Source organism: Arvicola amphibius, chromosome 10 (genome assembly GCF_903992535.2).
Source record: "Arvicola amphibius chromosome 10, mArvAmp1.2, whole genome shotgun sequence".
Lineage (NCBI taxonomy): Eukaryota > Metazoa > Chordata > Mammalia > Rodentia > Cricetidae > Arvicola > Arvicola amphibius.
Genome location: NC_052056.1, coordinates 120,734,687 through 120,761,799, shown reverse-complemented (window position 1 = coordinate 120,761,799; position 27,113 = coordinate 120,734,687). Strand labels below are relative to the sequence as shown.

Below are 27,113 nucleotides of genomic sequence, written 5' to 3'. Positions count from 1 at the left end.
ATGGCACATGCCTGTAGTTCCAGTGTTCAGGAAACAGGCAGGAGGATGACAGTTCAAGGCACTCCTGAGCTACATGTTGAGACCCTGCCTCAAACACAAAAAAAGGCTACACGCTAGGCGCAGGAAGCAAAAGACTAATCTGGGGGCCCCAAGGTAGGGAGGTTTAAGCTACCATCTCTTCTTAAAGATCCAGTGACATGGGAACTTGCCACCCCTACCCAGTGGCTGGAAACACTCGCCAGCTGGAGGTAAGAAAATGACCACAGACATTTAAGAGACTATTTATTGCATAACTGGCAGGCACAAATTCCAGCACGGCTTTACATGAGGGAACAGTAACTTCAGGGACAGGATGTTCAATGATAACAAGAAACAGGTGCAGGCGAAGGAGCGACGCAGGTAACACTGGTGTGAAATACGTCTCATTTCGTCTATGCAGCATTTTGCTTTGTAAGAGCATGGGTTATATTCAATTAGGACAGGAAGGAAAGGAAACTGGACTGCCAGATGTAGAGGATAAAACTGTGCTCTTCTCAATCTGGGTTCTGTGACCAAGTCACTGGGGCCAGGGTAGCACCCCTCACATTGTGCGATTATAGTCCCAATTGTGTGCAACACTGGACTCAAGTCTTTGGCAAGTAAGAACCGTCATGGTGTCTTCTCCAAATGGAGTGTGGGGCAGGGTCTGCTCATCAGTAGGTCCTTCATCCTCTCTGTCTCGGGATGTGGCATATGTAGGAAGGAAGGCAGGAAAGGGAACAAGGGACAGAACAGCAGGATTGGATGCAGAGCTGACCTGTGCAAGGCAATGGGACCCACAAGCAAAAACCAGCCAGGACAAGCGTTGAGACAAGATGCATTTGCCTATGGGAGTAGAATGTTCTGACCCCAAGTCTTGGGGGCTCCAGGCAGGGCACCTTCTGCTGGTTCCTTGGCCTCCACCTGGAGCTTCAGCCTGAGGAGGACTCAGGACTGTCTGTGGATTCTGGTGTTCTTGACAGCAGCTGGCAACGCTGGACTGGCACCTCGTTCCTTCATTTTCTACAGAGTGTCCTCTGTGGCAGGTCCTTGACTCTAACAATTCTCTTCTGAGAAGCTTCCAACAGAGGCCTATCCTCCCTGGGGATCATGGGAACCAGCTCAGGATTGGAACCAGCTCTGAGAGCCTGCCAGGAAGGGCAGTAGAGTCCTTGCAGCATGCAGACAAATTTGTCCAAGGCAGCGCCCGAGCTCAAGCTGGCAGGCCCCTTTCTGAAAGGCACTCCTGGGCATCCAGCAGTGATGTGGCATTTTGGGTTCTACGGACAGCTTCTGGAGCGCTGGCCCTTTCCCATGCATGCAATGCACACGTGACCTGCAGAACCTGACGTGGTGGCACTGTTCCTGGGAGGTGACCTGCACCTTGATCACTCCCACAGAACACACAGTGACCTCACAGCGGGTCATCACTGCCTTCCAGGGTTGGCTCGGAGGCTACGCTGGTGGCCAGCAAAGCCAGCCCTCATGTTGCAGTGTACAGACCACAGCAGAGGCTATGAAGAGACAGCCTAGAGGCCAGAGCTCACTTCTGCTTGTTCAGTGCGCATGTCTGGATTGACTGTCCACATTTCAACTAGAAAAATGGCATACAATAACCCAAATTCCTGTTATCCTGAAACACCAAAGCTTTAGCAACTACAGACTGCTGTCCTCGCAGGCTGGGCGGGGCTCCCCAGCTGCTCTATGCCCTGCTGTGTCCTGGTGTATACCTGGCTGGCTTCCTAGCCATGACTGCCAAACAGATGTGGTAAGCTGGGAAGGGGATGGGCTGCAACATCCACAAGAAAGAGCCTGAAGTAATGTAACCACTGCTGCCGGTCTCCATGTCAAGTTCTGCGCTTACGGACCTACGGGAGAGCTGCAGTCAGCAGAGTGCGGAGGACTAGCCCTGCAGTGCCGCGGGGGAAGGGACGACACTGAGCCGTTATGTCTTACCTGGGAAGACATCCTTCAGGAGGAGACGTGTGAAGCGGTGAGGGTCAAAGGATGAAGGGCACTGCGGTGTCTGCCCCTTGCAGGAATGCCAGCACCGGTCCGTGAGAACAGACCCAGGTGCTTTCTGCCTGCCCTAAGTTCTGAGTGAATTGTCTGCTTTCGGGGGAAGGTCGGTCCCCGACAAGGGGTGCTCTTGCTCTGAATGTGGCCAACTGGAACCTGATGTAGAGGGGAATTTTTAACTACTATTTGGACATTATGAAGACTTCAGCATGACGGTAAAATCTTTATAGATAGAAAATCAAGATAAAAATATTAAATAACACAACACTTAACATGATACAAAAGTTAGAAATGGGTCATTTCCTTGTCCCCTCCCCAAGAGATGCACTTCCCCTAGGAAGGGGCAAGGACCCGCTCTCCCACATGCCTAGAGACACCCCAAGTTCTGAGACTCTGCGGCAGGATGGAAAAACCTACTTATTGCACGATGCTTGGAAGAAACAGAAAACATTGATTTTTTTTTTTAAAAAATCCAACTCTCTAGAAAATGTTTACTAAAAATATCAATTATAGTTTTCGCCACGGGTAGAGAGTTTTAGGGGCTGGGAAGTTGTCGCAAACTTGGAACGATGGCGTTTAAACACATCGGATCATGACCTAAGCACTTGGTGACAACACAACAGGACAGGAGCTAAGCTGCGAACAAGCACACATAAGGCAATGGTTAAATTACAGTCAAAAATCTGTTAGAAAACATGCAAAAATAATACTGAGATTTTTTTTAAAAAGTTTCAAATCATCATTAAATGTTTTTGTAAAAATCTGCAGAGTTCATGTCTAAGCGAAGCCGGACTCTCAGGAGCTAGAAAGTAGGACAGCGCCCTGCAGCTCAGCTGTTGTTCTCTTTGGTGGTGATTGTGACCAGCTGTTTGGCTGCCTTGGCGATGTCATAGGCGCACTGGATGACCTGCTGTGTGACCAGCTGCACATCCGCGGGCAGGCTCGAGTCTCCTGGGAGGGCCTTTCTGCACTCTGACTGAAGCCGGTAGGCACTGGACGTCAGTAACCGGAGGGAAGTCCTCACCGTGTCAGACTTGGGTTTCTAAAACAAAGAGTAAAACTGTTTGCTGTGGGCCACAGGGTGGCCATCCAGCAGTGAGGGTACGCCTGCTCCCGAGAGCAACTGCAGTTGTACTGTAAAGTCCAACGTTTTCCAGTTGGGTATTTTAAACATTATCAGCTTTGCAAATCATGGCCTAAGGAGTAAGAAAATACTTACATTTGAGAAGAATTTTAGTAGTATGTGCTATTTTAAGGTATGTAGAAAAATATTTTATTTATTCTAAACTTTATTCTATTGCTTTGCCTTGCCGCACCTGACTTACATATCCATGTCTTACTAAAACCGATATTCATGCATAGTGAAAACATCTCAAAGGCCTATAAGAAGATGTATTTAAAAACCATGTGCTACAAAATGTAAGAAGAAGATAATGGGCTGCTGTACAGCTCTATAGGAGAGAGTTTGCCTAGTATGCACAGGGTCCTGGGTCTTATTCCAGCACCCTGCTCCTCACAAAGACAATATAAGGTCAGGAAGCCATTCTGAGAAACCGACTGGAAGGGAGCGAGTAGGAAGTGACTTACTTTGGGGAACAAGGCTGCCATCTCGGTAACAGCAACATGTATTCTCTCCGAGCAGGGAATGTAGCTGTAAGATAGTGAAGAGGTCATGGTTTAGAGGTGGACCGTGCTCAGGGCCAGGTGGGTTCCATTTCCACTCATTAGTGAAGGGCTTAAGCTGTGGCTGGCTGTGTGCACCCCGAACAGCAGGCACACACGCGGCTACAAGGCAGGTCCCTCTCCTTTCAGGAACACACATCCACCCTGGTAACACTCCCCAGGCCTGAAATCTGCGCTGTGTGCTCTGGGCAACAGAGATGAAGACAAGCACACACGCCCAGCCTGCTCCCTAACTTCTCACAGCTATCTTCTAGATTTCTAGGGAGAGGAGCAATGGTCCCACGCCAAGGCCCATAGAGGAGAAGAATAAAGGACTGAGAACCCTTAAGTTCTAACTGGTGCCCGCAGTTCACTATCTGCTCGGCCATGAACGCGCACAGTTCCTCTCGTTAGGATGCTCAACAGCAAGGAGGTGAGTTTCACATTCGCATTTATAAACAGGCATGGTGGTCTGACTTGTGAAGAGGAAGGGAAGAAGCAAGCCCCGGCTTTATGCAGGACAGAGCACATGGGGCGACTCACTGTAGTATACCCGAGGCTATGTGCTACCAGGTGTAGAGGGACAAACACAAACTGATGGGGTACTGAGTGACGGTTCTTTTTTTTTTTTTAAATATTTATTTATTTATTATGTATACAATATTCTGTCTGTGTGTATGCCTGTAGGCCAGAAGAGGACACCAGACCCCATTACAGATGGTTGTGAGCCACCACGTGGTTGCTGGGAATTGAACTCAGGACCTTTGGAAGAGCAGGCAATGCTCTTAACCTCTGAGCCATCTCTCCAGCCCCGTGAGTGATGGTTCTTAATGCAACATTGCCACCAAGCCTTGGCTATGTGTGCAGGACTTCCCCACTGTCTTGGAGGGACACGGGCACCAAGAAAGTACATTTGGAGGCATTTTCTGCAAAGAAACACAGCCATGACTGCTGTAGGTTTGGCTCGACAAAGCTGTTTGTAACCACTGTAACCACCACAGACTCAAGGCCTCAAGTAACATTCCTTCCTTGCGTTTTAAAACCATAAACTGACTTCTGACTAAAGACTATCAAAAGTTGTCTCTATTTCTAATTTTATATTAGTGAGTGTGTGTACAGAAATATGACCACAAGCAAGTGAGGCTGCAGAAGAGCTGGGGGTGGGGGGAGGAGGTAAGGGGAACTTGCTAGAAGCAAGATGGAGGTGTGGAGGTGCAGCCACCCTAGGTAAACTTGAGAGATAAAGGTGAGGCTGTCATTAGCACAGCACCAAGTACTCTGAGAGCACAGAACACAAATAACTAAGAAAAGGTAAATCCCCAAGTCACTCTAGCTTGAAGTCAGAAGCTGAAGTCAATGGTTTTGAAACTATCATTTTCTCTCTGGTCTTCAAAGGAAAGGAGGGCAAATCATACAAGGTGATGAATGCATATCTACGTAACAAATCTTCCTGAACTGAAGCAAACAGCACGCTGCAATCTTTGAAGAACACACTCAGGGCCCCTATTTCTGACAACCACCAGAGAGCCGTGAGTGCAAGGGCAGCTTGAAACCGTGTAAGGGATCACACACAGAGCACCCCACAGACTGGAAGCACTCCCTCCAGGAGTGGTTCTCATGTGAGATCCCTTATCTCTGTCAGGCAAAGCTGTGGGAAGCTGTGGGCACCCTGCTCTATGTGGGAAAAAGGCACTGCCTCCTCCTGCCAAGTTAACATGTACAACTGTGTGTGCACAGGGGAGCCAGACTGCTCCAGAGCGGCCTCCCTCAGGATGCCTTCTGTCTGGAAACTTAGTTCCCAAGGGAAATCCTAGCGGCAGCAGTGGCCAGAAGAATCACCTTCAAGTTGTGAGGTGGTTTCCTCTCCTGTCTCCAGTACATTGCAGTTTTATTTCTAGATGATTTATTTTCAGATTACTTTGTGACATGATGAAAATAAAAACACCATCCTAAAAACCCCTAACTCAAGACATCCACACTGCACTTAAGTTCCCATCCAGGCTGCAGTCAGAATGGAGCTCACACGGCTCTGCTGGCACAGGGCATTCAGTTCAGCTGCAGCGCATACCTGTCATGTTTGTTCTCCTGCGCTGCTCTTAGGAGCTCCTGGATGTTTTTGGTGATCTGTTCAGTCTTCCGGATGACATCTTCTGTGCTGGGGAGTGTGGGGCTGGGGACCAAGTGGGGTTCTGCTATGTCTGGCAATGAGCCATCACCCTGCCACACCATACTCCTTTGCCGTCCCTTTCGGTTTGACCTGTGGACAGGTAAGAATAACTAAGCAGGACAAGTGTTCATCAGCTCTTTCTGGGTTTTCTTCCTCCTGTTTACCAGGAGTCACGGCAAGCCCTGCTTATCACCACCACCTATAGCCACTCTAAGGCCTTTCCTTTTGTCCCGGGCTGGAGTGGGACAAACAGCCATCCCCAGACAACAACAGCTTCAGACTGTAGCTGACATCAGCATGGCGGTACAGCACTGGTGCAGCGCAGCAGATACTGCAGACCCACGGGAAGGTAGAGCACACTGGCACAGGGCACACGTGCAGCAGATACTGCGACCTATAGGAAGGTAGAATGCGCTGGCACAGGGCACACGCGCAGCAGGTACTGCGACCCACGGGAAGTACAGTACAGCGCGCTGGCACAGGGCACACGCGCAGCAGGTACTGCAGACCCACAGGAAGTACAGTACAGCGCGCTGGCACAGGGCACACACGCAGCAGGTACGGCAGACCCACAGGAAGTACAGTACAGCGCGCTGGCACAGGGCACACGTGCAGCAGATACTGCGACCTATAGGAAGGTAGAATGCGCTGGCACAGGGCACACGCGCAGCAGGTACGGCAGACCCACGGGAAGTACAGTACAGCGCGCTGGCACAGGGCACATGTGCTGAGGCAGCAATGTGAGTACAGAAAACACAAAATTATGACACCAGGAAACTAAAGCAGCTTAAGACCTTAACCGTCTGAAGGTGGCTAAGGCCTGCTGCGTCTGTGCTAACAGCCCCTCCCTGTGCTCTCTCGCACATACACTGTGTCTTCTGGCTCAGTGTCAAAGGGAGTGTTGTCATAGTCACTCTCCGGTGTGCTGTTCTGCTTCTCCAGTCTGGATGCCTACAAGAGAAGGGGACCCCATTAGTTTTGAGCATTAGATCCTTTCTCAGTCTTCCCATGGAAGCATTCCTGTCAGGGTGTTACGTTCATACCCAGAACCCAGTTGGGACAGCAACCAGCCCTTTAGTGGAAACATATTAAGAGATGAGTGAATACTGGGTCCATTTCTCCTTAGCTCACCAGAGGCTCCCTGAACACACACACGCAACCTCTCATTTAGTTCTCAACCCAATGGAATGAGATGCAGTTAATAAGGAACACAGCAGCACTTGTCTGAAGACACACCTCAGAGCTAGAATTAACTGAGGACTGAGAGCTAGCTGTTCAGCCTCAGGCAGAGTCTGCAGGAGGTCTCCAGCCTTCTGTGGTAGGTTCGGGAAGTCTGGATGACAGCTGCTAAGAACTGCCCTCAGGGATGCTTTGTGAGCCCTTAGCAAAGCTAGCCAGACTCTTGTTTCCCCAAAACATTTACCTCTGAAGATGCAGAGATTCAGTATAACTGAAGGCTCAAAATGGGCTGTAGATTCAAAGCAGGGATCCCTAAAAACATTGCAAGAGAATGGCAGCGCCATTAAAGGCAGGGCCTCTCAGTGTGACAAGGTAGGTGTGGCAAGGACCACATCTCCTGGAGGAGAGACCATCTCTCCGTGCTCATCTTCCCACATGTGACAATCCCTTATGTAGAAATGCGCATAAACCATTGTAAAATCTACACCAATTACTGATTGCCTGCTTCCAGCCGTGCACAGCCAGGGGGCTGAACTGGTGCGGGAGCTGTGGCAAAGGCTTCAGCTGTAGAGGCTTAGGCGCACGAGACAGTGCAGTCTCATCCAGGAAAAACAGCTGCTAGAGGAAGCTGGTTTGGGGAAGTCTGCCCAAGGTCTGTGGTTTGGACAGCTCCAAGGTGGGGCGCTCCTCAGTCCCGTCACACTCTGCCTTCTCTGTCTGTCTGTCTGTCTGTCTGCTGAGGTCCTTTATATTTCCTCTTGGATGTCCCCACTCCTGCCCCAGAAGACACTAAGGTTGACTTCTTTTTTTATTTTTATTTTTTTTTTGTTTGTTTTTTGAGACAAGATTTCTCTGTATAGCCCTGGCTGTCCTGCAACTAGCTCTGTAGACCAGGCTGGCCTCAAACTCACAGAGATCCGCCTGCCTCTGCCTCCCACATGCTAAGATTAAAGGCGTGTGCTGCTACTGCCCAGTTTAGGGTCGGCTTCTTAATATGAACTTTCTTGTCCACTCCAATTCATCTGGTAAATGACTAAGTGTTGGCTTGGAACCTTGTGATATTAAAGCTAAATTTTTAAGCTCCTGTTCACTGCTGCAGATTTTAATCTGGCTCAAGTCAGTGTCTTACCAACACTAGAAGCCTGGATGGTGGACAGAGGACATTTAGGACAGGGAAGTGAAAGATGAATCTTGTGGGCCTGATCTCAGAACTCTAACTCCCTAAGATCTTTGCTACCTTTTAAGGAAATGTCTGACTAGTCTTTTTTTTTTTAATTTTCAAACATATATGCACACAAACATATGCACACACCAAATACATATGTACACACACAAACATATATACATACACAAACACACACACACACACACACACACACACACACACACACACAAACTCCATTTTAATTATGCTGGACAGTCCATTCAGAGTTGCTCCCATGGCAGGAAAAATCTAGAAGACAGGATTAATATCCTCTGGGCCTTATATTTTGAATTTTGAGACAGAGACCTGCTATGTAGCCCAGGTCTGCCTTAAACTTGCAATCCTCTTACCTCCTGGAATCCCATATCTCTCTAACAGATGATTTTGCTTTCCCTGATGTCAAGGTGATAGTCAGAAACTGAATACATTACCCATAATGATCAAAAGTGACACGCTCTGTTTAACATTTCAGAAGAGTGAGCCACACACCCACTGCCAGTGCTCAGGAAATGCTCTTCAAGTGCAGAGGACAGTCACCCAGGGTCAATTACTTACGCACTAAGTCCTCCTCCGTCGTCAAAAAAGCATACAGGATTTCAATGTAGCCAGCATTTAAGTTTATGAAAATTATTGTGAACATGCAGAGCCAGGGCTGTTAAGTGCTGCTCTCAGAGCTGTTAATAGAAAAGTCACCTTATAGCTGGTGTTGCTTCAGTTCTTTACAACTTGCTATTTTCTCTGCACAGACAGACCACAGAAACCTAAGCCTACGACAAAGCTGCCAGGAGCTTGGATGAGCTGAATGACCCCACTCATCACTGTGCACAAAGTCATTCAGCAACTGGTCCTTTTCAAGGCTCCCAAACTCCAAAAATTTTAAGAACTACAAAATTTTATGGTGGAAAAGAAGGGCCTAGTTGACTCTCATTAACAAAATTATTAACAAAATGGGGGAATTTCATTGTTATTTTTGCTGTTTTTTAACTGGATTATTGAAACAAAACCACTAAGTACACTTTGAGGACTGCAAGTATCAAAGAGCAAGAATTCATTTGACTTCACTGCTTCGAAAGGGCTGTGAGGAAACTCAAGAGATCACTCTGAGGGATGGAGGGGATCCACAAAGGCTTGCTCTGCTGCTCTCAGTCCTCTTCCCTCTTCTTGCCCTTGCTATGACACGCTGAGCTGGAATCTGAAGGGCAGGTCTCCAACGCTCAGGCTCACGAGGGAGCCATCATGCTATGCTCTCTGTGCATGGGAAAGCGTTTTCCTTTCTACATGATGGTCCTTTGGGAACAGGAACTTAAATCCATTGCACCTTTTAGCTTCCTTTCCTAAGAGTGGGGGGGGGGAAGTGACCCCTCTAGAGGAGCTTGACCATGTACTTCAGAGTGTGAGGTATACACCAGCAGAGGGGTCTGGCCAACCAGTACAAGCAGACAGCTTTATGTCTGCAGCCACCTCACCTCTACACTGCTAGCAGGCACGATAGCACCAACTGAGGGTTGGGTTTGTCAGATAGGATGGTGCTAACATAAAGTAAGTCAGTAGTTTAAAAACAACAACAACAAAGGCATGACACTTTTGTGCTAACCCAAATGCAATACAATACTTTTAGTAACTGTTGCTCAAAACTGGACAGATTTGCCCGGTTATATTTAACCAGCAGCCAGCTAAATTTTCTGTTTGTTTAACAGGACAGTATGCTTAGAATGAATGCTGTAGGCTGATTTGTGAAGTTGGTTAAATGGTGAAAAGGAAAAATGTGGAGTTACACGGAAGGGAGGCTGAGTCTCTCCAGGAACAGAAGTGCATGGGTGCAGGTGCCTGCTGCTGTGAGAAACCAGGAGCCAAGCGCTTGTTTCATGCAGGACAGAGGGGAGTTAGCAGGGGGAAGGGACAGTAGGGCCAGCGCCCAAGCACAAAGCTCCCAGGAGCTCTGCCCCTCCTCCATGGCAGACCATTCAGAGTGTACTTAACCCTTCGGGCGCTTTCGTCCCTGGACCAGGAAAGTGTAGAGGGGAAGGAAGGCAGAGACGAAGAGGAGGTCACAAGTGCACTCCTCCCAATCTGGAAGTGGAGAAAGAAACAAGCTTGGGAAAACACAAAACAAACAAACGCCCACCTCCCACCCTACAGCTCATCATACAAGAGTCCCATGAGCTTGGTGACAGCTGTGACGCAGCTCCTGAGAGGCTTATTCCCTGGTGGCGCTAGTGCCTGCTGGAAACCACTCTCCATTTAAGAGGCTACTTCTCCTTAAGGGAAAGGATACCATAGCTATCACAGCTATGCTTGGTGTAGCTGTCAAAGGTGGCAGCACTTATTCTTAATGTCTACAACGAGGCTTGTTCTCCAATCAAGAGGGACAATAGGATGTAAGGTCGTGCAGGACTAAATCCGTGCACACATCACTTCAACCTCCAGTGCTACAGAGAAAGGTCAACACAACAGCCACGCACCCTAACTCCTCTAAAATCTAGTTACTTCGCAAGCTACCAAGTGGGTTTCCCTAAGTTTTGTTTTCAGCTATATAAAAAATAAGGTTCTTTTTCACTTAGTTTAAATGCAAACACACTGTCTTCAAGCATTACACCAAACAGAGAAGCTGAGGAGTGGACTCCTGGTCACACTACTTCAGTTTACCACTCTAAAGCTGACAAGATGAAACTCAGTTTATTAGATTTTTTTTCTCCCCCCCCCCTTTTTTTGAGGCAGGGTTTCTCTGTGTAATCATCCTGGCTGTCCTGGAACTCACTTGGTAGACCAGGCTACCTCGAACTCACTAACATCCGTCTGCCTCTGCCTCCCAAGTGCTGGGATTAAAGGTGTGCGCTGCCACCACCACCTGGCTAATTTATTAAGGTTTTATCATTTGCTTTTCATTACCCTAAGGATTTTATTGAAATTCTCTATGTAATTTAAAGAATTAACTTTGACACTTATAAGGGTAAATATGACACTCTGAAAAAATAACCCCACAAGGCAGCGTATGCTCGTGGTATCCCGTGAAAACAGCTATCTTCATAATAAACCAATCCAGAAAACAGCATTTTAATGTCTGAAAACTTGGCACCCCAACCTGCGAGCTCCGCAGACCATGAGAACCTGCCACAGGGCAGTCTCCGGAATTGGCACTTGGGGGTGGGCACAGTTTCTATTATCTACAGCCTTGTACTCTTTAAAGTCTGGTTGGAGAGAAGATCTCTTCATACAGTCCGGGCAATCCCCCTGCTTCAGCTTGCTGAGCGCTGCTATAATTGCTGCTTACACTGCATCTCTATGAAATGACCAAGCCATGCTAACAGCCTGTGCTGAAGCCCAGAGTCTCTCAGCTCCGTGTATCAGGTTGCAGGGCCCAAAAGAGCATCTTTGGTCCTAAGCACTATAGTTCATAGAAGGGCATCCTCTGACTACTCTGCTGTGTTTCTAAAAAAGGTTTATTTTATGTAGGCGTGTTTTGCCAGCACGAATGTGTATCATGTGCATGCAGTGCCATTGGAGGCTGGAAGAAGGTGTCAAATCTCCTGAAACTGGAGTTATAGCTGGTTGTGAATTGCCATGTGGGTGCCTGGAAATGATCCCAGGTCCTCTTTAAGAGCAGCCAGTGCTCTAACCACTGAGCCACGCCTCCAACCCCAACCTCTGCCTATTTTAAAGACAAAGACATTTCTGCCAGTGACCTTTACAATTGGCTTTTGTTTGTGGAACTCGGGAAGGAAGCTTTACACAAAAAAATGCCAACAGAGGCAGGCTGTCTGGGAAGTCGATCATGGGAAGAGAGGAACTGCAGGGAGGGTTGAGCAAGCACCAGAATGTCCAGTTCAGCCCAGACCCTTCAGTCCACATGTGTTCATGGTCACATTGGGAGCAGTTGCAGACATGTCCAGGCAGCAAACACAAGGGCACCTCTCAGAGCCTGAGAGCTACATGGTCAGAAGAGGAGCACACAGTCAGAGCACACAGTAGGGACAGATACATAGCGGCATTACTTACGTGAGCAGGAAAGGGTTGAAGCCTTGTCCTGTTCTCCTCAGGGCGGTTTGCTTCCCCCATTGGGAGGTATGGTTTCTGACCTGATCCAGTCTCATACATGGACATGGGCCTACTGCCCCGGGCAGACGGCCGGCGCTTTAAGGACGAGTGGCCGGAAGTGTCTGGGTAGTCAGGGCCAGTCTGCACCTGACAGGCATTGGTTGTGGCCTGCTTCCTGAGGCTTGAATTCTCACTCTGGAGTGTTTGAAGCTGAAAGAAATGTTAGGCAGTGGGCCTGTGTTTTTGCACAGTAAGCAGACAAAGCAAACACCAAGTACATGAACACAATACCGACTTCATGCGAACAGTAAAGCTAGCTGGGCTGCAAGTGAAGTGACGCCTCTTCCCTCTGGAATAACCCACTCTTTTCATCACACAGGCTCCCAAGAAACTCAAGTCTACCACCTAAAAAGTTGTCTTGGTGGGGCCAGAAACATCTGCGGACAAGCTGTACTCTGGACTATCGTAGGGCCCAAACATCTGCGGACAAGATGTACTCTGCTTCAAGGAAGAGGCTCAGAGTGTTAACTCGGGCTCTTTTCACATGATCCCTGAGAAATCTGCAAATGGGGAGAGTGACAGGAGACGCCACGGAAGCAGCACAAAGAAACCAGAGTTGCGGTGCAAAGCGAGACAGAGTGAGCTCAGCTGAGAAAAGTCCCAGCACCTAATGCTTTCCCAAGAGCGAGACACCGAGTGAGCTCAGCCGAGAAAAGTCCCAGCACCTAATGCTTTCCCAAGAGCGAGACAGAGTGAGCTCAGTCGAGAAAGCCCAGTGCCTAATGCTTTCCAAAGAGCCAACAAGAAAAATCAGGATAAAATTTTTTATTGCATAGCACTCTTGATATTCCAAGTACTTTCAAGCATATCTTTAAAAAAATAGGAGGGAACCAATCCATGGTAAGTTTGCTAAATTAATGTATCACAGAAATCTGGCAACCTATTGGACTGTGTTAGCATCTTCACATGATGGGCGTTCCACGAGGCACACTTGCTTCTCTTTGGTGATCAGTCATTTTTCTGTCAGGATTGGTGTGTCTGGCCTTTCTCTCAATTGGCTTTGTCACTCAAAACCATGCAGTGGGTGATGCTGGCTTTAAATGGGCTAGCCTATCTGGTAGTAACTTGACTTGGTCAGACAAGGTCACCTGGAGGCCCTGAGTACTCTTTCCAGTTTTCACATGAATGCTGCTTCAAGGTTAAGAGATCAGCAAGAAACTGTGGGGCTTGCAGCTTAAATACAAGTGAATGTATCGTGCTGGCCCGGTCCTTCCCCGCCGTACGGCACCGTCCATGGCATCGTATCAGCTGCCTACTCTGTGACAGAATGTACGCTCTGACCAACTGCCCTCCTTTGCCAAGGTTTAAGTCCATAACCAACTGTGTCTGCACCGGGAGATCCTTACTTTCCAATAGCAAGTTCATGCAGTGTTAGGAGTTAACTTTCATTTTTTTTTTTTTTTTAGAAAGCACGGAACTGTGGAAAATACACCAATAGTAGCCGATCCTCTTCATTAGTTAGCATCGTTTCCAAGCAACTGTTAAATGTGAAAGATCAGACATAAATCACACTACTTTGCCAATTCTATTAAAAAATTTATCTAGCTTTGAGATAAAATCAATACATCTTTTGCTATGTAAACCAAGCCCACATCTTTGTATCAGCAGAGCCACACTTCCACTGAAGCATAGCTTCCTTGCCTATGCCTGCAACCTCCTCTAAAACAAAGAGCTCCTAGAAATTCTTGCCTTCCGGGACACAGACAAGTGTGAACGGCCTGTCAGGATTATGGATGGGGAATTGGGTGGCCTCAGTGAAGTGGCCATGATCCAAAAAGTGAAGAGTGTAAGGCTCATGTTGTGCCTGCCTATGTTAAAAGCCCAACGTGGCTTCTCAGACTAGACTATGAAATTAGAAACTCTCTCAACACTGTGGCTGCCTCTGAAACATTCAGTCTGGATTCTGCTCAACTGTCTTCTGAGATGAGCACAAGTCCCTGGTTTCAATCACCCAGCCCCTCACACGGGGAATTTAATCCAGAGCCTCAAGCAAAGCCACGGCCCTGGCACACTGAGACAGAGTCCAGGTTTCTCAGGCTGGCCTTGAACTAGTTCTTAACCCAAAATGTCTTTGAACTTGTTATTCTTCAGCTTCAGTCTGAAGTGGACAGATTACAAGGCTGTGTCAAATTAAAAAAAAAAAAAAACAACTAATTTTTACAGAGACAATGCCCTTAGATAAACTTTATCCAGGTTTATCTTTATAAGAACCAGGCAGCCAGGCAGTGGTGGTGCAGGCCTTTAATCCCAGTGCTTGGGAGGTAGAGGCAGGTGGATCTCTGTGAATACGAGGTTAGCCTGTTCTAAAGAGTGAGATCCAGGACAGCCAGGGCTATATAACACAGTGAAATCCTGTCCCGAGAAACAAACAAACAAACAAACAAACAAACAAACAAACAAAAAAATCAGGCTACACTCTGGGAAAAATATGGCAGGACTCTGGGAAAAATATGGCAGGAAATAAAAAGTTACAAATAATTCAATAGTTTTAGAAACCAAAAGCATTTGTAAAAATTGAAGAAATAATCAATGAACAATGGCCCTGTTCAACATTTCCATTTTAAAATTTCTATTTATTTCTTTGTGTGTACGTGTATGTGTCCAGGTGAGTGCACAACACGACACACGTATAGAGGTTGGGAAGTTGGGCTTTTCCTTCCACCATGTGTGTTTGGGGGGACTGAACTCAGGACATCAGGCTTGGTGGCAAGTGCCTTCCTTACCCAATAAGCCCTCTCTCTAGTCCTTGCTCTCCACTTCCTAAAGAAACTCAAGACATCTGCTTTCAGAGACATGGGTCGCCTCTAGAAGGTAAAGCAATCATCATGTGTGCATGTGTGTGGCATGTGAGTCGTGTGGTCAGAGGACAATTTGGTGGAGTTCTCTCCAGCCTTTAGAGGGTACTGGGACTGGAGTGCAGGTGTCAGGCTGCTGCAGTAAGTTCCTTTACCTGCTGAGCCATCTTGCCAGCCAACTTTAGTTTTCCTTGGCAATTTCTTTCCTTTCTTTTTTTTTATATTTATTTATTATGTATATAATATTCTGTCTGTGTATATGTCTACAGGCCAGAAGAGGGCACCAGACCTCATTACAGATGGCTGTGGTTGCCGGGAATTGAACTCAGGACCTTTGGAAGGGCAGGCAATGCTCTTAACCACTGAGCCATGTCTCCAGCTCCCTTCCTTGGCAATTTCTTTGCACATGTGTGTGCATATGTGTGGGTACCTTCCTCAGCTGCGCTCTCTCTTATCTATGGAGACAAGGTTTCTCACTGTGAGCTCACTGGAGCTCACTGTTCTGTCTAGTCTGGCTAGCAGCTGGCTCTGGAGACCCTATCCCTGCTTTTGTTGCTTGGCCACTGGAGGTGGAGCTGAAAGGAGAGCTACAGAAAGAAGGTGATGTCTGGCAGAGTGGTCAGGGGAAAATCACTCCAAGAAAATGATTTGTGATGACTGTATTAAACTACATCTTTATGATTTCAAAAAGTGGAGGAAATACAGGTCTTGCATGTTCCAGCAAAGGGCTCTCAGCTGTGTGCTCCCTAGATGGTCATGGGGGCTGAGTGACCTGCAGCCATTCTCATCCTTGGCAGTACAGGCTGGGGCGACCTCCATGCTGATAAGCACATTCGTTGGCCTTCTCAGTCTGCATGGTGTGATTAATCTTTACAATCAGTAATGGGGTTGGGAGGGCAGTGGGGAATCACATCCAGGAAGTAGCTTCAGACTCTCAGGAAGCCCAGTACAGGGCAAAGCTATGCCGACTTATACATTTGTTAGGTCTTTTAAGTAGAGCTCTGAATGCATTTTTCAGATGCAAACAATGCATTTAGAAACACACACAGCCAAACATGAAAATTGAACCCAGGGCCTTATGCATGCTAGGCAGACGCTCTACCACTGAGCTACAATCCCTAGTACTACTCTGGATACATTTCTAATCAGAAGTATTTCATTTCAAATAGCCATACACAGCCTGCTTTCAAAAAGACAGCTTGGCCCCAGTATTTCTAGATCTGTAACAGTAAATGGTTTTCTTCCCTCTGACCACAATCATGGGGACTAGGATTCTCCCTTCTGCTCTGGGATCAGCGAGTCAACCATCCTGGCATTTATTGACATGTTACCTTTTTCTGCATAATTCTCAGCTCGTCACTCAAGTTGTTATTCACCTTCATTAGCTGCTGTATCTTGGCCTCAGAAGCCACTAGGGCGCTTTTGACCTCCATAAACTCCTGCACAGTGACTGGTCCATCTGATAAATCTGAATCTAGGCTCTAAAAATAAATTGGGGAAAATGTTCACAATCTCAGATGATAATGTTAAAGACTAACAGCTAAAGAATTTCAATCTCTGGCCATGCCAGCTGAATTGCAAACCAAATGAGAAGCAGGGTACTACAGTACTTCTGAAATTTTAAAGCCAGAATTTCCTAAAGGAGCAGGCAGGGAGCTGCAAGCCTATATGATACTGACTGCCTAATACTTGTCCTGACTTGCATACACTTTCCATACTAATTTAAAAATTTATTTTTTCAAGAATTCATTCATTCCATACTATTTATTGAGCATCAAGCAATTACCAGTGAGTGGGATATATCAGTACAGAGAATAAGCGAAGACTGCTGCTTCCATGGTGTTTGTGTCCCAGCAGCTGGCGGGGTAACTAGCACCTAGTACACAGTAGCACTGCGGGTGATTAGTGCTGTGGAAACAGATACAGTGGAGCAGGGGAGGTGCAAAAGCTGGACCGGACCACACATTAACGAGCTGGGGTGAGCTGTACGTAGTGTTTGAGGAGCGGAGGGCATCAGTGAGAATGTCTGCAGAAGCTTCCAACCAACAGTGGAGCTCGGTTGGGGGAGCAGATGTTTGGAAGGAAAGGTGGGAGCCTGGTCATTCAATGGAGGGTCTAGCCCTGAGGGTGTGGTAATGATCTTAGCTTTCATTGAGTGAACTGGTACCTGGGCAGCCCAGGCAGGGGTGTCCCTTTTGCCAACACAAGGTAGCAAATGCTAGACACATCTCCAGGTCCACCTCCCTGCTCAATGCCTCCGGAGCTCTCGCTCCTATCTTATTTTCTAGTGTCTGGGGAGCGCCTCTGTGGGCAGTGCTGGGGCTTCAGCCTGGAGTTGGGAGAGGCCTTCTCTCATGTTCACAGCGCAGTCCCTCCCTCTGGGTCCTCTGGCCCGCCCTAAGGCAGCTCTGTGGTCAGCCCTTTGGATATTTTCAGCAGCCCTCCAACTTCAAACTCCGTGGCTCTGCCTGCCCTCTAGGCCTCAGTCCTCCAATGGGCATCAGACCTCTACGCGGTGTGTGACTTTCCTTCTCCTGAGGCCCTGGCTGTCCCTTCTGTCTGCCCAGCATTCCCTCCCTGAACTGTCTAGAGGCTCCGTCACTATCTCTTTATGAGGCACAGCACCTGCTGGTGTGCACTTTACTGTCACCATCCCACTTCCCCATCAGTGACATCTTCTGGGGACAGGAGATGAGCCTCAATGGGAGAAGAGCATGCAGAGAAGCCACTCTACAAAATCTGAGTGCATAAAAGCCTCTGTTCATGTCCCACGAATAGCCATGACACCAACAGACTGGCTCTTCATTTGCTCAGGGACGAAAAGCATTTTTATCTGCTTGGCCTGAGGTAGTAGGAAACCGAGTTCCATCCATAGTGCCTTCAAAGGGCTAACCCTCACAGCTTTGCAGCTTTTTTTTTTTTTTTTTTTTTTTTTGCATGTGTATGTGGCTTTTTTTTCTGGTGGTGCTGGGAATTAAATGCAGGGCCTTGTTCATATTCGGCAAGCACTGTGCCATTCAGCGCCAGCCCCAGTGGGAGAACACGTTTAAGAGACACACATCTGTCCTGTGTGTCTGCCCTCTCACCTTCTGCCGGTTTGCCTTGCTTGCTCTGGTTTCCATGTCTGTGTCTTCGTCCGATGCCACACTGTCATAGTCTGGCTGGTCGTTGTCCTGGCTCTCAGTGCTGTGCTGGTTACTAACAGTTCTCAATATGAGTTCCACATTATCTGAAGATACAGAAGAGGAAAACTATTTTAGACTTAAAATATGTATTTTCCTTCTAAAAAAACTTTTAGGACTGGAAGAAAATGGCACAAATAGTAGGTTATATTCTCATCCACAGAGGGCTAACAGAAAGCAAGAAGCCCAACTGGCAGCTACACAGAGACGGTCAAGAGTCCCTGATCTAAGCCTGTAGGGTCTGACCTAGGCCCTCTGCCTATGTTATTGCTGAGTAGCTTGGTGTTCTTGTGGGACTCCTAACAGTGGGAGCAGGGGATGTTTCTGACTCTTTTGCCTGCTTGTGGGACCCTTTTCTTCCTACTGGGCTGCCTCATTCAGCCTTGATGAGATGGTATGTGCCAGGTCTTATTGTGGTTTGTTATGCCATGTTTGGTTAATGCCCTTGGAAGCTTGCTCTTTTCTGAGGGGAGACGGACTGGGGTTGGATCTGAAGGAAAGGGAAAGGGTAGGGAAGATACTGAGGTGAGGGAGAGGAACTGTGGTTGGGATATAATGTATGAAATAACAATAATAACAGTAATAATGAGTCCCTGATTCAGCTGCGTGGCTGGACAAACTCCAGGGCAGCCAGACTGAGGCGATAAGCCGCAGGCTTGCACACATGGAGCACAGCTTCACAGCTAAAGCCAAGATGAAGTGACGCAACTGGACGGCACTTGCGACACTTGCAGGGAACGCCAGTTAGACAGGAAGGAGCCAGGTGTGCTGACGCTTGCTTTTAATTGCAGCACCAGGGAGGTAGAGGCAGGTGATTTCTATGGGTTAGAGGTCAGCCTCATCTACATAGAGAGTTCCAGGGCCGCCAAGGTTACACAGAGAGACCAGGCCTCAAAAACAAACAAAAACCTAGAAAGCACACATCCTGGAAACCAGGTGCTCAAAAAATAGGAACAGTAGCATTATGTCATCTGAATCCAGACTGACAGACAAGAGTGGACCTAGCGGACATGCATGGACATTATCAGTCATGTCTATTTCACGGATGAGGAACAGAGAGTGACTCACAGGCTCTGACACATTTAGAATAAAAGTTCACAAACCACCTAAGTTTGTGGTTTATTTGGGGCAACTCAATATACGCTCCAATTTCTAATGCTGTCTTATAGGCAGATTCATCTGGAGGTGAATTCTGGCTTAAGAGGTACAGCTGCCATTTTAATTTTTAAAATGAATCTGACTATAGGGGATGGAGACACTATGAGTGACGGAGGGGACAACAGCAGTCTGTGATAAGCTGGCCCGCTTCTCTCTAGTCATCTATGTATGTATGTACACCAACAGTCTTGTTATTCTCAGTGAATATATTCTAAAAGTTTGTCACTGAGGTTCTTAGAGGAGACAGGTCTACAGTTCCACTGGCCACAGCATTTTCATGAGCCAGTCAACACAGCCTTGTCTTACATGCTTCTGTCAAACACACAGCGGATTCATGACCACAGCTTGAGGCCAGGAGCACATTTCAAGTCATGTGAGGAAGACGCACATCAAATACACACCTTCCCCTCTGCCCCTTTTCCGCCTCCTCACACTCAGGGACATCACTCAACACCTTCCCCACTGTGCTTGGAGTCATTTTTTTTTCAACAAAAAGTATGAGAACGTGGATAAGCACGGCACTATTAAAGGCACTTACACAGTATGAGAACGGAAATACAGAAGCAGGAAGGTATAAGGCTCAACCTCAGCCATGGATGCACTTTGGGCACAGCCATCTATACAAATACATTCCCTTACAAAATCGAGACTACACCAAACCTTAAAAAATGTATTATTTCACTTCACATAGCTAAGTATTTCTGGAAAGTGTTTGTGTACTTCTCATGTGATTGTTTCTAATGTTTTTATAGACAACATACATGAACCATCTCACCAGTTCTCTCTAAGAGTAGGCTTATTCTGAGTTTTCTGGTTCCTGCAGACTCTCCAGTCTGCGCCTTCACCAATCTAACGCACCTTCCCAGTCTTTATTCTTGGTTGAACTGACAGAAACATATCCCTGAACAACCAAGAGGGAGCACAAATTATTGTCAGTTTATTGTCTGCCTTTGGGGAATGTGACATTGACTGGAACCTTAATTTTTACAGAATAAATATCTTGCTTAAGTGCCTCAAATTTTCTGTACATAGAAAAATCGAGCCTAGAGTTTTGTGCTGGCTGCAGAGTTAGTGGGTTCCAGTGTCTGCAGACAGGACGTGGAGGAATCATTGTGAGATGGATGCTCAGCTCCACATCTTCTCATCACACTGCTCCTGGCTACAGAAATGCAAAGTTTACAGCTGCAAACTCTATGTAGCGGCAGAGGGGTTTGAAAAGTAAGTGACAGCAGGGGGAATATAATTGTAATCAAGAACCTTTCTTATTTATGTCCTTTGAAAAATTTAAGTTAGACTTTTGTGTTACTTTCAAGGTGCCAATTTTATGGGGAAATAAGTGATCATGAAAAAATCACATATAAGTCTGAATAACATTTGATAATTTTTTTGATAAAAGTTTTATCAGTGAGAAAAATACAGAACTTGAAGAGGGAAGAGGAACAAAATAACAGCAAGGTTGTTTCATAAAACCTCATGAATCATATTATTTTATATTTATCAAAACAGACTCTCTATATTGTAGGTAGATGTTTGTCCTGTGGGCAAGCTTCTGAATAACCACACAGAGACTGATTAGTAATTAGAAACGGTCAGTTGATAGCTTAGGATTGTCTCTAAGTAGTTCTTAAAACTTAAATTAACCCCTTTTTTTTAATTTATGCTGTACTATGTGGTGGTAACTTTTTCGGCATGGCCTATGCATATTGTCTCTAGTCGCTTTCCCTGGTGATCCCACCCTTTATCACAGCAAGCTCTCCCCCTCTTCCACAGTTCTGCCTAACCTCTCCCGGCCATTTAGCTTGTTATCAAACCATCTTCACAGTGGACATACAGAAAGATAGTTCCACATTTGCCCCCTTTTTGTCTAGATAAAAAGGTTTTAACTTTAACATAGTAACACTATATGCAACAAAACAGTCATCAAGTGAGTACCACAGTTACAATATCTAGTCTATTTGTATTTGGCTACTTTTCGCTACAAAGAAAGCAAACTCCACATGGAGGTCCATCAGCCCATCATACTTTTTTCAAGTAGACTGGTGCTGTCATGAGCATATATGTATCTCAGTGCCATGAAAAGCATTATGTTAGTAAAACATTTTAAATGTCATATATTATAGATTTTTGAAGTGTTATAAGACCGTCCATCTGTCTAAATATACCCATTGATCCTTAAAAACATATCTAATATGACAAGTTTGATTCCTTTAGATTACTTACTAACCTGCATTTAATTATATATCACATTTTTTAATGAGTTTCATACATACGCTACCCTAAACAAGAGTAGAAACATACTAGTAGTATCACAAACTAACTTTTCTATCAAAAAATCTGTATCAAGGTAAAATATTTGAGGTTAATAGCTTTTCAAAAGTAGACTTTTCAAAAGTAGACTTGACAATCCACCTTTTTATCTCATCATTTTATACTATATCCCCCTCTTCCTTTTAGAAAGAGATCTTTGAATCTAGCTCCTTTGTTTAGCTATTTTTCCTGACCATGATGAATTACAATTTTAACCACCCCCCCCAAATGATGGCAACATCTATAGCCCACCAAACAATGAAAATCTATCCACAGTTCACCTCTTGTGAATGTGGGCATCATTCTTTAGACTGATTCCTGCTGTCCGGGGGCACTAGTCTCTTTGTGGGACCATGAGAAAATCAGAATAATGATCAAGTCCTCACTGGGGTAGTCTGTGAGGTTGGACCATCTCAGCCAGCAACCTTGAAGCTGTTTTGGATGTGGAAATATGAGGAAATTGTAACAGAGGTACTCTGATATGCTGTAACACCTGGAATACTTGATAACTTTGAAGTACTCTATTCACCAGGGCTCCAACAGGTGCCCTTTCTGTCATAATATATTAGCAACAAACTCTCAGAATGGCCAGGTTACACTTATGAGCATCTACACTGCCTGAGCATCGTCAGCTTTAGACTGAACCCTGAGCTGTCTTGTGACTGCCCATCACACCAGCTCTGGACTGAACACTGTGTCTCACAAGGCCCAGGCACACACTCAGAACTGGACACTTGCCTTTTGACCTGGACAGAGGACTGCTCTGCTGTCTCCTCTTGGCGTCACTGAGGATGTCGATGACCAGCGTAGCAAATTCATGGGCATTAAACCGAGCTAATTTCTGTCTGCCCTAAAGGGGAGAAAATAATGGGAAAGTCTCCAATGTAAAAATATAAGCATCAATAGTGACAGCACATGTCCAAGACTGTTAGACTTATGCAAGGGTCTTCCAGCTCCATCACATTAACTCAGTCACCATCATTCTCCAACTGACATCAGTATTTGCTATTATGAATTAAAATAAAATGGTTCTGGCAGGATGTGTGGCTCACTGCTGGAACACTTGACTAGCACATGAGGTCCTGGGTTCAATTTCCAGCACTATCAGAATATAAAAACGTAGTTCTGTTATCAATGATTTAATTTTGAGCTGAGTGAAAAGTGAATCTGAAGGGAAATTTCCACATTTAAAGACAAGGTTATGGCCTGGATGTGGGCTTCATTCCTTCAGACAGTGGCTAGCTGGAACTAGAAACTCATTTTCTCACTCCCGTCTGAAATAGGCTCCTTTTAATGTTCTATTGTTATAGACAACACACACGTACAAATCTGCTTTTGGGGGGAAATATTCTTAAATGAAGATTCCTTGGTACAAAGATTTACATAAATTTAAGGCTTCTGATTAACTAGTAGACAATTTTCCTCCGTTCCTCTCCCCACTCCTCTCCCCCGTCTTTCACAGTCTTGCTATGTAGCCCAGGCTGGCGTCAAGCTTGAGGTCCTCTTGTCCCAGCTTCCTGAGCACTGAGATCACACAAGGAGTCAACAAGCTGCCTGTCTCATCCGCAGTCGCTCAGTCTTGTGAGCGCACGAGAGTCCTTCCCACTCCACCACCAGCCTAGCGTGTCCTTTACCATCTTTACCATTTCCTTTCATGTTTGTGAGTTATTTGTATTTTCCTGTTCATATATGCTTTTCTTATTCATTCTCAAGTTGTCTATTTATGTGTACACAGGATACTATAAATACTGCATTCGTCATTTCCCAAATAATATTAACTTTTCACACTGAGCCACTTGCCTGGTTTCGTGTTGAGGAGTACTCAGGATTGACCGGAAGAAAGGGGACGACAGTTGTCTCGGTTACCAGGGTGCTGTGGTTTTGCGTGGCAAGCCAAACTAGCCGGAGGAAAAGAGCCAGAGACAGAATCTCATCACACCTGTAGAGCTCCACTGGGAGGCATGGCTCACACACTACAAGGGAGACTTGGGGAAGCACACTCTGAAGCCAACACACACAAAAGCACATGTCAACACATAGGTTATGAGGACAGTAGCAACTGGGCAAGTAAAACACAGGCTGGCAGCTTGCCACCTCCCACTGAGAACAGAAGCTTAGTAAAGCTGCATGTTAAGTCACCTGCATCAGTCTCTCGCCTGTCAACTTCATCGTACACATCCATGGCAAGTTCTTCAAACAAATGATTACTTAGCTGAAAGTAAAAATATCAGGAACACAAGGGACAACAATTAACACCAGGAGGATTCCTGTGATGCATGCAGTCACCCTTTATCTCAGTGTCTTATTCAAAGCCAGTGCCTAGTGAATGCCTGCCGTTACCACTTCCCTGTTAGCAGCAGCTGCCTCTCATAGGCCCTAATGTACAACGGACGGGTTACTGCTACAAAGAGGCAAGCCAGGCTCCCACTCTGCTCTGACTGTGTTAGCCAGCACCCTAGTCCTGAAAACTTTTGTCTGCTCTCCCAAAAGGAATGGGTCCTAAATCCCTGGTAGGATAAAGAAGTGAACCCCTCCGGTGGGGATGACTTCTGAGCGCAGTGGTTAGACAGCCACACTGTCGGCAGTGGGTGAGCACCTGCTGAACAGCGCACTCAGCTCGCTTTCCTGGCTGACTACAACACAAGAGCTGAGCTTCCTTATTAACGCTGTGGTTCATCAGGGCACCGAGGGGCACAGCTTATATAATACAATCACAGAGCAGCAGGAACTAGGAAGACTACCAAGGTCTTCCAGCTGAGAAAGGAGAAGCTCAGGAGAAGCCCAGACAGACTCCAGCTCTTCCACCTCAATCTGACACTCAGAAGCTGTGATATCTCTGCTGACTGCTTTGTGCTCTCATGGCAGATGCTAACTTGTCACACTGCCACCCTGTGCTGTGCCTGACATCTGCAGGGGCGTCACTCAGATGAACCTAGAGGTCTTTAATTCGACATTTTTAAAAAACCAAAACAAAACAAAAACACTGGTTACAGGGCCCTCAGAGGAAGACAGGAAATGCCTAGAACACCTTACCAGATTAAAAACAAAAACAAAAACAAAAACAGGGCATGAAATTCTGGCATATAATTTCTAGAAGGAAAAAAAAAACACAAATAGGTACAAATTGGAAATAAAAACTGAAGGAAATATACCAAAATGCTGAGCCTGAGTTCAGACAGCGAGGTGACTGAGGACAAGTCCATCTCCTTTTAACCTTTCCACTGAATCCACATTACACTCATTGTTCGAAATAAACCCTGCAGAGTCTTGCCAGGGAATACATGGAAGTCTGGGAGTCTGAACATGCTTGAGAATCATCGAGTTTCTACCTCCAAGCTACAAGCTGTTTTGTTATCACTAATAGCATCACGACCCACACTGCTGAGGGCCTGCCTCTTAGACATGGTGCAAATAGCACCCTGTTTAATGCCATCAGTGAAGATAGCATTTAATATTGTCCCATTTTATAGACAAAAAAAAATTGAGCAACAGACATTACTGGCCTTAAGACTTTAAAGTGTTAACATTTACTAATTCAAGAATATATTGATTTTTGTTCCATTTCTCAGTTTTTAACTAGGGAGGAAAGTGAGAATATGAGACAGACACAGTCAGGGAAGAAGAAATGAAAGGAAAGAGAAGGGTGTATGGGTGAGAAAGGTGGTGGTGGTGGTGAATGCTACCCCGGCACTGGTAAGAGCAGCCACCTGTGAGAAGCAGCCCCTGGGATGCCCTCTTTCCCAGCATCCCTGCTGGAGGGGAGGTTCTGTGCTTGCAGGGCTGAGGGTGAGCTCGGCTGTTGAGCCTGACACCCAGTCTAAGGTCTTTAGAGCATATTAAACTCCGTCTGAGGTATTTATTTAATGCCTGTCCCATGTTAGATAAGATATACAAGCTCAGGTTTCCTGTGGCATCCAGCCTAGCTGACAGTCAGAAGGAGACTGTCTGTCTGCTATAACAGAAATTTGCTTACAGACGACCAGTAATTAAAGGAAAGCACACACTACTCCTGTGCTGCCTAAAAAGCTCGACATCTCATTTATCTTACTATATGGCTTCCTGAATTTAAGAAAGGCATTAAACACACAAACACACAAACTGCAGATACAGAACACAGACACCAAACAAATTGCATAAAACACATTTATTTCACAATACAGTTAAATACTATTAAGAATAAATTTACTTTATGTGATACTTCATGATACTGTATGAGGTTCTAAAGGGTCTCTTGTGAAAAGGGGAAGGAGGGGGAAATCACCTGGTGAGCTTGACAAAAGGGAATCACTCTCCCAGGGCATCTTCAAATACAAAGATTATGTGACCGGCAGGCCTAGGTCCAGACCATCAACTTTCAGAAGCGTAAATTTAAAAAGCTCTAAGGAATGGCACACAATGGGCAAGAGAGAGTCGATACCACTCCAGTGGATGAATGCACCAACTCACTGCCCTGGCAGTATCAGCTATTGCTATTCCTTAGTGTCCCGTCCCATGTGACTAATGCAAGAAATGCCATGGAAGGCCATCTCACTCACTCCAGTACCCTGAGAAAGACCCAGAATTCTGGTAGAAAACAATATCCGACTACCACAGGCAGGGGCTGCATTTTTAATACAAGAGAGAAGAACACAGACTGTCTGAAGTAGCCAGCGGACTTGGATATACTCAAGAGCTTTTGGTCTTTGTTGCTACATATAGACCTGACAGTCTCCTTCTGATTCAACAATAGGAGCTAACTCAGACTGACAATAGGGACCAGCAGGTTTTCCATGCTGGGGTTCACCAGGAAGAGATACTCACAGACTGAAGCTTCTTCTTGGCAGCTTTTGCCAACTCAGACACATCCAGGCTGCTAAGGAAATGCACAAAACCATTAAGCAAGTAAAGAGAAGCTGTGAACTCTACAAGATTAAGATGCCCAAGGGATGAAATATGACAGTTCGTGGAACCGTCAAAGCCAAGCATTCTGTAGCCAAAGAGTCATCGAAGAGACTGGAACAATCTGGCCAGAGACTCCTGGAAACCCAGCAGGCAGGTCATGTTAAAAGGAAAGGCACTGGCCCACAACTGAATGATAAAAGTTACGGTTCGGTTCATCTCTAGGCCCTGGGGTGTGGCTTAGTGGTAAACATTTGTATAATGTGTGAGTTGCTGAGTTCCATCCATAGCACAAAAGGAAAAAAAAGGCAAAATAAAAAGGAAAACGGAAAAGGAAACTGAAAAGCCAGAAAGACAAGAGCACAGCTGGAAGCAGGGTCTGTCCGTGCACCACCCTGGCAGTACTGGCCCAGCGCTGCAGGGCCTTCTGCTGTGGCTGGGACACCATC

At 46.2% G+C, this 27,113-nt stretch overlaps 1 protein-coding gene across 4 annotated transcripts in view; it reads right to left on the bottom strand.

Annotated features, from left to right (window-relative positions):
- Positions 1–269: 269 nt before the first annotated feature.
- The window catches only part of Git2 (GIT ArfGAP 2), a 49,312-nt gene continuing 22,468 nt past the window's right edge, over positions 270–27,113 (bottom strand). The window contains exons 9-20 of one of the 4 annotated variants that reach the window (XM_038344765.2): positions 26,587–26,638; positions 23,926–23,998; positions 23,587–23,684; positions 22,525–22,636; positions 18,226–18,368; positions 16,471–16,620; positions 12,246–12,494; positions 10,230–10,319; positions 6,735–6,817; positions 5,768–5,956; positions 3,625–3,688; positions 270–3,079 (exon numbers count right to left, since the gene is read on the bottom strand). In XM_038344765.2, coding sequence (XP_038200693.1) covers positions 2,867–3,079; positions 3,625–3,688; positions 5,768–5,956; positions 6,735–6,817; positions 10,230–10,319; positions 12,246–12,494; positions 16,471–16,620; positions 18,226–18,368; positions 22,525–22,636; positions 23,587–23,684; positions 23,926–23,998; positions 26,587–26,638 — 1,516 coding nt within the window. In that variant the 3' untranslated portion in view covers positions 270–2,866. The remainder of the gene's footprint in view (positions 3,080–3,624; positions 3,689–5,767; positions 5,957–6,734; positions 6,818–10,229; positions 10,320–12,245; positions 12,495–16,470; positions 16,621–18,225; positions 18,369–22,524; positions 22,637–23,586; positions 23,685–23,925; positions 23,999–26,586; positions 26,639–27,113) is intronic. The other 3 variants (XM_038344766.2, XM_038344767.2, XM_038344768.2) reach the window with 3 other exon arrangements.